The 11,729-nt window shown below is 36.3% G+C and overlaps 1 protein-coding gene across 1 annotated transcript in view; it reads left to right on the top strand.

The window, feature by feature from the left end:
- Positions 1-769: 769 nt before the first annotated feature.
- Positions 770-11,729, top strand: part of SLCO1B3 (solute carrier organic anion transporter family member 1B3) — a 70,347-nt gene continuing 59,387 nt past the window's right edge. Inside the window, exon 1 of the mRNA XM_087441979.1 lies at positions 770-879. Within this exon, the coding sequence (XP_087298105.1) occupies positions 793-879 (87 nt within the window). The 5' untranslated portion in view covers positions 770-792. The remainder of the gene's footprint in view (positions 880-11,729) is intronic.

The raw sequence follows: 11,729 nt of genomic DNA, 5'->3' as shown, positions 1-11,729 counted from the left end.
CCCTGGGCTAACATCTGTGCCCATCTTCCTCCACTTTATATGGGACGCCGCCACAGCATGGCCTGACAAGCAGTGCCTCGGTGTGCACCCAAGATCCGAACCCCAGGCCACCAGCAGTGGAGCATGTGCACTTAACTGCTATGCCACGGGGCCGGCCCCCACTTTGTTCTTTTTAACAAATTCAAACTCCACCTGCTTTTTGAGCCTGGTTCCAGAGGTATCTCCTCCATGAAACTGTCTTAGACCACTCTAATTACAATTCATTACATTATTTTTCTACCTATTTTCACTATCTACTATGTGCAAGGCACTGTGTGGCACTTTGCAAAACTGTAAAGATAAATTAAACATATATTTACCTTCCTAAATCTTATAATGTACATACATAGAAAATATTTTAAAAATTTATTTCTATAATTTACAATTTTTGTTCATCTTATCTAGTGTGTGATTCTATATTATCATATTTATTTGCTGTTTTGAATTTCTTTCCATAAATTTATCATCCTAACTAAATTATAATCTCCCTAAAGCTAGGGCTCTGTGTGTGTATGTTTTTTCTCCTCCTTTTGATTTCAGCGTTTACTGAGCCCAGTGCTCAGGACATAGTAGGCCCTGAATGAATATTAATGGATTTATTGATTGATTGACGTTGACTTTGTGGCTTTTCTTACTTCTGAATTGTATATTGTTAAAGTGAAATAAATTATACTTTTTTCTCCCTGAATAGGTGACGATTTTGAATAAAACATTGGAGACAAGTGAAAACCTTCACATGATATTTGTAGTTCAATGATGGACCAAAATCAACATTTGAATAATTCAGCAGAGGCACAACATTTAAAGAAAAGAAAAACTAGATGCTGCAATGGATTTAAGGTAGAATGAGTTTCATGTTTCCAAGCTAAGTAATTTGATGTAAAAAAAGGCAAGTGGTTGTCAAAAAGAATATTATATTTCAAATTACAGTTTTCAACTGAAGTGTACATATTAACAGAATTATCTATAAAGTGATATAAATCAGCCTTTAAATCTGAAGAAGGCATTTCTTTGGTGATAATTCTGATAGTTAAGAGTTTATTAATGTTGAAAACTTACAAATATTTTGATATTGTCTTTTTGGTTCTCAATGGACCAAAAGATATTTATAAATGTGATTAAAATAAGAGAAGTTGCTGTGTAATGGATTATATGCCAAAAATATTCTTACAATTGACCTATTGTTACTACAAAAACTAGAGTTCTCTTGCCCGATGTGTATAAACAAGCCAATTAATTAAGGCATCGGCTTTTGCGAAAAGAAATCAGCTCTATTCTGTAAGATTGATCTGCAGGGAGACAAGGTATGTGTGCCTTCAGATCTATCACCCTGATTCAGGATTGGAGGGTGAAATTTAAGAGGTTAGGGAGAACAGGCTGGCACACAGAAACATGGTGGGACAGGTTTTGATTGGTGGGCTTCAAGCATTTATGGTAATGTTTTAAACATTTATGATGAGGTTCTAAACATTTATGGTAAGGTGGAGAGGGAATTTTAAAACCAGATCTTCCTGAATGACGGACCCCTCCTTTCTGATAAGAGTCCAAGTTTTAAATTCCAGTCATGTCCCAGTTCTTTGGTTCCATGGGGAGGAGAATCTTTGATTCCCTGGTCATTTCAGGTCAAGAGTTCTTCTGAGCATGCTCTAGCTCTGTGACTTCACCCATTTTCTGAAAGATAATTTCTTAATGACTCTGTTGATAAGTTGGGGTCAGGCGAACTGGTCCTGGAGGACCTATGGTTACAAATCCCTTCCTTTGTTGTTCATTCCTCAATCTTGAGGGATATAGGGGGATGACCACTCTAGCTTCTTCTTTCTAATAAGGGGCATAGGTTGTTCCATCTCATTGAAACAGTTTCTCAGTAAGACGGCGATGCAGGTGGGCTACCAAGGTTAGGCCTATATTGTGTAAACAAGTAACCAGGTATTTAATAAGAAGCCTTTCTAAAGAAACAAAAAGAAAAAGTAAGTTAATGGTTGGAGCAAATTATAAAACAGTTTCTGAGCCCGGGGGGCAGCCAGTCAAGAAGATTTGTAGATGGCAGGGTCAAAGCATCTTTTGCAGTTTGAAACATCTCTGCTGATGTCATTGGGTGTTCAGGAATCTTTCTGAGTGGCTTACACAGCAACAGGCATGAATTTCTCTTAAGTTTATCTCAAGCTGTCCAGCTTCAGTTAGCAGGACTTCAGGAAAAAGGGTGGTTTCAGTCCTCTTTGCTTCCAAATGAAAATGATGGAAAAAATTGAAAACGTTAGTTTGGAGATTTGTAGCCAGATGTTTCAGGAGACCAGAAGAAGTCAGAGTCCAGTCCAGCTTACAAATAGAAAACAAAAACCTGACAGACAATTAACAGAAATAGAATCTATTATCCATGAATGTGTACTATAGTTTTTGTTGAAACATAATTTTTCTCTATAAAATCACCCTCATTTTTACCTAAGATAGCCAAATTCAGACTCACTGGTTTGCAAAATAAGTGTAGTTTCAATAAACTTGGCCCAATTATTTACATAAGTACAGCAAGAATAGCAATTGATCACATAGGCTCTTTCAAATCTGCTTTGCTGGAACTTTGTATAAGGAATCTCAGATTGAACTTCCAAGGCCTCTTGAGGCCAGGAAAGCCAAGACAAGGACTTGTCATCAGACTCTACCTGCAATATCTATAGATTTGGGTGGATTCTTCTCTTCTCTTGAGGTTCCCCCAAATATCCGGAGGTCCTTTGTACCAGCCAGGGAAGTGACATTCTTTACTCACCTGGTAAGGTTGATGAGAACCCTGTATGCAAGGTACTGGGTCAATATTTCCAAGGGGCTTCATTCCATAAAGTCCAATCTTTGTTCCTCAAAGCTGTCTGGTCCTCTGAGTCTATGCCTGTTTCTCTCAAATATGACACTCCAGTTAAAGCTTTGGTAATATAATCCAATGTTTCCAATTTTGTCCTGCTATAAGGAGATCAGATTCTTATTGAACTTATGCAAATAACTATATTACCATGAAAATAAAAATATTTACTCACTAAGAGTTTCTAAATTCTGGAAAGCTCAGGTAGGGAGAAAAAGATAAAGGTTTTAATTCTGTCTACAAAGCTATAATTTACCAAATTGTTGTAAGCATAGTTAGACTTTAAGAGAAAAGGGTTTCTTTAAATCTGGAAAAACAGTACATTAAAAAATAAGCAATATTTCAAAGAAAAAGTCATAAAAATTTTAATCATCCTCATCAGTTCATTCAGTTTCATGTAACCAACTCTTGATCTTGATCTTTTTTTAGCAGTTTCATGAAGTCATCAGTTTCTCTGTTAGAGTTCTGTAATTTCTTACCCAGTTCAGTTTTATGATCTGAAAGTTTATCAGAAACCTGTATTCTAAAGTAAGTGTCAGAGTCCTTTCTGTGAATATCTCTGAAAATGAAACATTTGCAAGAGCATCAGAGTAAAACAATAACTATCTGTAAATGACAAAAGACTCAAAATGGGAATTGACAAAGAAACTTGGTTATGTCTGCAACATACAACACTTTAAGATAATAACTAGAATCATGGCTGACAACCAGGACAGATCAGAATTTTAATAATGTTATATAATTTTCAAAACACTTATATCAATAACATTTACCCACATAACATAATCTAAGGTTTATCATCGCTTATTTGGTAATGCTTCCCATATAATTTAAGATACCAAATAAGCCTAATAAGTTTAGTATCTTTCTCTTTGTAGGAAGAGAGAACAAATTTCTTTGGGTAGTCCCAGAGGCTCTTGGGAAATTCTCAGAGAAATTGTCAAGTCAAAAGAAAGACTTCATTTAGGATTTGAATTTTGAAGAGCTTGTCAAAAATATCAAAAGGTTTTAAAACACTTGGTCAAATAGGAAACAATGCTCACTGTGAAACAATGCTTAGCCAGCCATTTAACCAAAGTGACAACAGAAGATGCTGAGACAAAGAGAATTAAACAATTTTTTAAAAATCTTCATTTTCTTAATATAGAGACCTTAGCTTTTGGAATATAGGAAATTATTTTGACAAAACATAGAATTTCTTTTAGGTAGACTTACTCAAAGGCAAAGAAAAAACTTTTATAATCTCTTTATCAAGAGCAGACTAGAACTTCAGGAAAATTATCTCAAAAGAGACAGAAAACCAAATTCTAATTTTGGCACCTGCTTACTTTTTATACTAAAATGTAATATAATTTGCTTAATAATATTGCTTAAAAAATTTGCTTAATTAAATTCATTTTAATCTTAGCCAACTTGACCATGCACAGAATTCTTTGCTCAGTGTTCCTCTTCCACAAACCATCTATGACATTCTTTTTACATTCAGAATTTGTCTAATGCCTTCTTTCTTCCCTCTTAGTGCTTTAGGACAAATTTACCTTTCTTAACGAAACAAGAATGTTCCCATTCTTTATACCTTCTTTCCTGAAAACATACATCTTACTTTCCTTGAATACAAAGATGTTTCTCTTATTAATTTTTAGTAGCTTTAATCACATATGTTAATTAGGATTCTTAACCCTTACAAACCTTTATTTTTAGTGAAAATTAAGAAGTAAGTGATTATAAACTGCCTCTTACAAATTGGAATTCTGTGACTTGGCAAATGTATAAATACTTTTCATAATTTGTAGAAACATGCTACTTCATAGTACAATCTTTTTGTTTTTTAAACAGTTTTTACTTATTTTTTTATTTATTTATTTTTTTATTTATTTATTTTTTTGTGAGGAAGGTCAGCCCTGAGCTAACTTCCATGCTAATCCTCCTCTTTTTGCTGAGGAAGACCGGCTCTGAGCTAACATCTATTGCCAATCCACCTCCTTTCTTTTTTTTTTTTTCCCCCAAAGTCCCAGTAGATAGTTGTATGTCGTAGCTGCACATCCTTCTAGTTGCTGTATGTGGGACGCGGCCTCAGCATGGCCGGAGAAGCGGAGCATTGGTGCGCGCCCGGGATCCGAACCCGGGCCGCCAGTAGCGGAGCGGGTGCACTTAACTGTTAAGCCATGGGGCTGGCCCCATAGTACAATCTTTTAATAAAATACGAGACATTTACTAATGGACTCAAACTTATTTTAGTTTCTCTGTAATAAGAAGCCAAAAGTAGATAAACCTATTTCTAATATTTTTTGAAGTTATTTTAAATGCACATGCCATAAAATATAATTACTGTTAAGAGTTTACCCATAAACTCTTATCTCACTTATGTCTATACCATTTGTTTGTAACAATCACATTTAGATTACTCACAAAAACATTATGTGACACTAAAGCAGTTAGTCATCATCTTAAGCTTTTTTAAGTACCTATATCATAACATAAAATCATTGCTAAAAAGTTTCCCTCCAAATTTTTACTTTTTTCACATTTATTTATTATATCTGTTTCCAATAATTGTTTAGATTGCCTATAAGGACTTTATGAGACATTAGACAAAATAAGCTATTTTTTAAGTTATTATTCTTGCTGACAATGTCTACAACAGAGACAACATAAGTTTATTTTACTCATGTTATCTCTGTTGCAAAACCCACCAGCAAGAAGTGGTAAAGACTGTATGTTTACATCATATCCAATGCTGATAACTCTGAGGACATGTCCCTTTTAATCAAACCAACAATCTTAAATAAGCTTTTATTTACCAAAGATTACTTTATATCATGTTAGCTTGAAAAACATTTCGATTAATTTCCATTACATCTATAAATAATTTATGTAAGTGCTTACTTTAAGCCAACTGAAGAGAGATCTTTAGAAATTATACCATCTGGAGGTAAGATAATCACACACACATACATATATATAGACACAAATACACAGAGACTCCTCAGCTATTGTTTGATAATTACTGCCATGAATCAGGTACAGTAATACAAGGCTCCCTAGTTATTAACCCAAATTTTGTTTTAAGTTTTTTCACTAATATTTGTGGAGAAGACACTCAAGATGCTAGTTTTTGGGTGAAGGCACTCTTATGGCCATTTTTTTCTTTTTTTCCTTTTTTTTCTTCAGTCTTAGGGATTGATGATGGGTTAGATAGTTCCCAGAGAGTTTGCAAAATCTTTGAGACAAAGGAAATGAGTGGAATCTGAACTGCCTCTAGAGCTGCATTTCCAGTCTTGCAAGGATTTTTTTTAACAACAGTTGCTCTTCATTCCTCAGAAATTGGGCTGTAATTTAATTGACATTTTAGGTTGATCTACCTGTCCAACTATATCATCTCTAATTTGCTTCTTTCCCTCTGTGTGCTTAGTTTTATTTTAACTTAGGGAAGAAAGCCTGGAAAGCAAATTCCTAGCAAGCTCTGAATATCAGCTTCCAGTTTAGCTGAGTTTCTGATTATAAGTAGCTAAATCCTTTCAAATATCTTGTCAAGTTTCAGCCAGGACAAAAAGTAACTCTATGTGGCGGGATTGAACAATTCCAGTAATCTTTAACGTAGTAGTTTTCCAGAAAATCTCTGAGTCTTGTTAACTCTGGAAGGGGCTTATTTTGGGCCTTCCTTCAAACCTAGATTATGAGAGTCTCTGTAAAGCCATGACCTAATATGTGCTTTTCTTTTAGGTGACTTTTATAACTTATAAGATACTGCAGTTCTTTGTAAACATTTACAGCTTCTGGAAACTTTAGGTGCCAGAAAGTGGTGAGCTCGACTCTTTAAAAAAATTTCTCTATTACCTGGCTCTTAAAAAGGAGCCCCCAAGTTTCCACTCTAGTTTTAAATTATCCTGGGTTATCTTGCCAGCTGTTTATAGTTATCCCCATTTTATAATTTTATTTATTTATTTTTTTCCCCCAAAGCCCCAGTAGATAGTTGGATGTCATAGCTGCACATCCCTCTAGTTGCTGTATGTGGGACGCGGCCTCAGCATGGCCGCAGAAGTGGTGCGTCGGTGTGCGCCCGGGATCCGAACCCGGGCCGCCAGCAGCAGAGCGCGCGCACCCAACCGCCCAGCCACGGGGCCGGCCCAAGTTATCCCCATTTTAGAGGGCTTTCCAAGGTGGCCGCGACACACAAGGCAATTTCTAAAGAGAGTTTGTTATGGTCACCAAGAAACTCAGCCCCCAAAGAGCCGGTTTTAACAAATAACTCAGTCAGACAAAGAAAAACATGCACAGACACAGAAATTAAATACTCTGGGACTCTAACCCAGGGTACTGTGGGACACTATGTCAGAGCTGAGGACTCTAACCTAATCCTTTGAGTGCCCCAGCAGCTGTAACCATTTTCTGTTGTCTCCCTTGAACCCACAATTCTAGCCTTGGGACTTTAACCCAGCAAAAATCTCCCCAGTGGGGCCTCTAACCCACATTCCTGATGAGATTATTAGACAATTTAAGCATAGATGTGTTATAACAAGGTTACTCACCCAAAAGATGTCTGATCCTGGAGCTGTTTTCTTCTCTCAAAAGGAAAAAGGGTACAGAGGGAGCCTGGGGCATGAAGGCTGGAGACAGGAGTCCAATCAGCTGTGCCTCCAGGCAAAATTTTCTAGACAGCCACTCAGGATCAGTGAAAGATCCCGCAACACACTGGGGGCTCCAGAGCCTCAGGTGGGCAGTCACAGGACCTTGTCTCTTCGTGGTTGCCAAATTTTGTTACTGCACAAAATTGACGTCCTCCTGCCTGATGCACGTAAACAAGCCAATTAATTACAGCATCAGCTTTTGGGAAAAGAAATCAGCTCTATTCTGTGAGATCAATCTGCAGGGAGACAGGGTATGTGTGCCTTCAGATCTGTATCCCTAATTCAGGATTGGGGGTGAAATTTAAGAGGCTAGGGAGAACAGGCTGGCACACAGAAACACTGGTGGGACAGGTTTTGATTGGTGGGCTTCAAGCATTTATGGTAATGTTTTAAACATTTATGATGAGGTTCTAAACATTTATGGTAAGGTGGAGAGGGAATTTTAAAACCAGATCTTCCTGAATGATGGACCCCTCCTTCTGATAAGAGTCCAAGTTTTAAATTCCAGTCATGTCCCAGTTCTTTGGTTCCATGGGGAGGAGAATCTTTGATTCCCTGGTCATTTCAGATCAAGAGTTCTTCTGTGCATGCTCTGGCTACGTGACTTTGCCTATTTTCTGAAAGACAATTCGTTAATGATTCACTTGATAAGATGGGGTCAGTTGAACTACTCCTGGAGGACCTGTAGTTACACTGTAAACAGAGAAGATTAATCAGTCTTGTGAATCACTTTGAGTTCTTGACCTATTTAAATTTTTTTTTTTTAGAGAACAGCATTTTTTATTCTAATAAATTAAATAATATGGTCTGATGGAAAAGAGATCTTCATTAATAATCAGAAGGCCTGGCCCGAAGACCTAGTTGATGACTTATGAAATCCATTTCATTTTCCCACGTGCTAGCCGGTAAAAGTAATAATCCTTTTTCTTGCTTTTGTCACAAAACTGTGAGACACTAAATGATATAGACTGTATTGGGATTTTTGTAAACGGGGAAAAGTACTCATGAAGCTCAGCATTCAGGAAACTAAGACTCAGAGAATTGAGAAGTTTGCCTGAGGTCATCTAGCTTGTAAACTGAAAACCTTTGAACCCAAGTCAAAGCCCTTAAATCCCCATAGAGAAGTCATCTGTAAATCAAAAAATCAATCAAGGCTGGCATTTACCAATATTTAAGTGTTTTACTCAAAGTTGTAGTCTTATCTAGCTGAAATAAAGACCACAGAGATCAGACTCAACTGCAATAATGTTGTTTAAGATCTCTTTTAACTTTGTCCAGGGAACACAAAGTCTATTTGTTTTCAGAGATTATTGGTAAAGTCTGTTCTGATGAAATATTTGAATAATATTTAAGCAGAACAGCAATGACAAGGAAAAGGTACTGGTTAATGCAACTGTATTACACTGTAGGGTATAATATGGGTGTAGGGGTAATATGGTGTGCTGGATTATTTCTGCTTTTAAACACTGAGGGTTATAGTGATGTCATTTGCACATGCATAGCAAGGTAACAACGAACAGGCTAAAGCAAATAAGATTGCTAGAGTGGCCCCCTGGAGCATACTTGAAGAGCCAGGAGTTAACTTAGCAGTGTGTATAAAGTCTGTTAGCTCCAGCCCAATAAAGAAGACCAGAGAAACAATAATAGTAACAAACATTTATTGAGCACTTACTGTATGCCAGATGCTGTTCTAGTGTTGTACTTCCATCAGTGGATTTATTCCTTACCTCAATTCTGTCAGCCAGAGTCAATTATCTCTCCTTTACAGATTAAAAAACTTAGATACAGAGAGGATAAATGACCTCTAAGAACCGAGGTCTTAACTCAGGCAGTCTGATTCCCAATTCCATGCTCTCAATTCTACTTCATATTGCTAAAGTAACTGTGGGTTTCCATACTATCAGTACCCTCAAGATGTTCTGGTAAGCAGGGATTTATAAGTGGACTATTTAATAATATTCCTTATTCTATACTTCTAAAAATTCACTTTCAGACCAAATAATTGAGTATCAAGCAGCCACAGGATTCTTATACTTGTTTATGTTCATGTGCACACACACAAATACATGTTTACTGACATATATATACAGACTCAGCAGGTAGAAACTTATAAAAGTGCAAATAGACAATGCATACTTTTAAACAACAACAGCCTAGTTTGAGTCTTTCCTACCCTTTACCCTCAATTTTTGAACTGAACCTACTAGGTTATATAGACCGTGCCAGTATGTCCTTCATCTTTACACTTGTTGTTCTGCACTTCAGATTTCTTGTACCTCTGCGTTGTAATGAAAATTCTTTAAAAACACAAAACTAATGCATTGTCATCCAAACACATAAATAATAGGCAGGGCAAAAGTAAAATTTCCCTCTAACTGTCCTTCCCACTCCCATTCCAGAAATAATCAGAATAACCATCCCATATGTAATCACCAACAGTATCCGTATTCCAGTTTTCCGTTGACTCACTTTCCTCCAGCCATATTAGCCTTTTTGCTATTCCTCAAAAATGCCAAGCACACTTCTGTCTTGGAGAAGTTTGCACTGGCTGTTTCCTCTTCTGAAATATTTTGCTCCCAGATATCTTGCTTCTTCATCTCATTCAAATCTCTGTTTAAACATTACCTCGTTCCTGACCATCCCATATAAAACAGCATTTTCTATTCAAAACTCTTGAACCAAATTGATTTTTTTGTACCATTTACTACCTGACACTGACACACAAACATATATGCATGTATGTGTGCACATATGTGCCCTTAATGGCTTAAAACAATATAAATTTATTACAGTTCTGTAACAATCTTACAGTTCTGAAGTTGAGAAATATGAAATGGGTCTTAACTGAACTAAAACCAAGTTGTTGGCCGGGCTATGCTCCTTTCTGGAGACTCTAGGGGACAATTCATTTCCTTGCCTTTTCCAGCTTCTGGAGGCTGCCTGAAGTTCTTTGCTCATAACTCTCTTCCTTATTCAGCGCTAGTGGTCAGTCAAGTATTTCTCACATTGCATCATATTAACACTGACTCTTCTGCCTCTCTTCCGCATTTAAAGGACCCTTGTGATTACACTGGGTTAACTAGGATAATTCAGGATGATCCCTTTAAGGTCATCTGATTAACAACCTTAATTCCATTTGCCACCTTAATACCCCCTTGCCATACCTAATATACTCATAGATAGGCAGAATAATGACCCTCAAAGATGTCCAGATCCTAATCTTTAAAACCTCTGAAGTTTATAAAACTTGGTGTTTAAAAAATTGTTTTTTACTCAATATTATAATGCTAAGATTTATTCATATTATTTCATATAGTAGTTTATGCATTTTGAATGTTATATATCATTTCATTATATGAATATACCATAATCTATTTCTCTGTCTATGGGCGTTTAGATTGTTTTTAAGGATTTTTTGTTATAAATAATGTTGGTATGAATATTCTCATGCATGTCTCCTGGTGTGCCCAGAGTTTTTCTTGACAATACTTACAACTGAAATTGCTAGAACATAAGAGTATGTAAATGTTCAATTTTATAAGATAATGCTAAATTGCCATTTGAGTGGTCACACTAATTTACATGACCATCAGAAATTTATAAGAGAAAATCTGGGTACACCTTCTCTCCAACACTTGGTATTATCACACTTCTTGCTTTCTGCCATTCAAATGATTGCTTTCCTAATTTCTTTTCAGAGAGTCATTGTTAGTGTAGAGATATGCAACTGATTTTTGAGTGTTGATTTTGCATCCTGCATCTTTAATAAATTTGTTTACTAGTTCTAATTTTTTTATATGCTGTCTTTAGAGTTTTCTGTACATAAGATCATTATCTTAAAACAGGAGCAATTTTACTTCTTCATTTGTGATTTGTATACATTTTATTCCCCTCTGGTAACCACTAAACTGTTCTCTTTGCCTGTGTGTTAGTTTATCTCTCACTTATGAGTGAAATCCTGTGGTGTTTGTCTTTCTCTGTCTGGCTTATTTCACTTAACACAATACCCTGAAGGTCCATCCACGTTGTTGCAAATGGGCGATTTTGTCTTTTTTCTGGCTGAGTAGTATTCCATTGTATATATTTATACCACATCTTCTTTATCCAATCATCAGTTGATGGGCACTTGGGTTGCTTCCACTTCTTGACTAAAGTGAGTAATGCTGCAATGAACATAGGGGTGCATAAGTCTCTTTGAATTGTTGATTTCAAGT

Source organism: Ceratotherium simum, chromosome 17 (genome assembly GCF_057802395.1).
Source record: "Ceratotherium simum simum isolate JZ-2026a chromosome 17, ASM5780239v1, whole genome shotgun sequence".
NCBI classification, from domain to species: Eukaryota; Metazoa; Chordata; class Mammalia; order Perissodactyla; family Rhinocerotidae; genus Ceratotherium; species Ceratotherium simum.
Note: the sequence above shows the minus strand (reverse complement) of the source record. Positions and strands in the feature narration are given on the sequence as shown.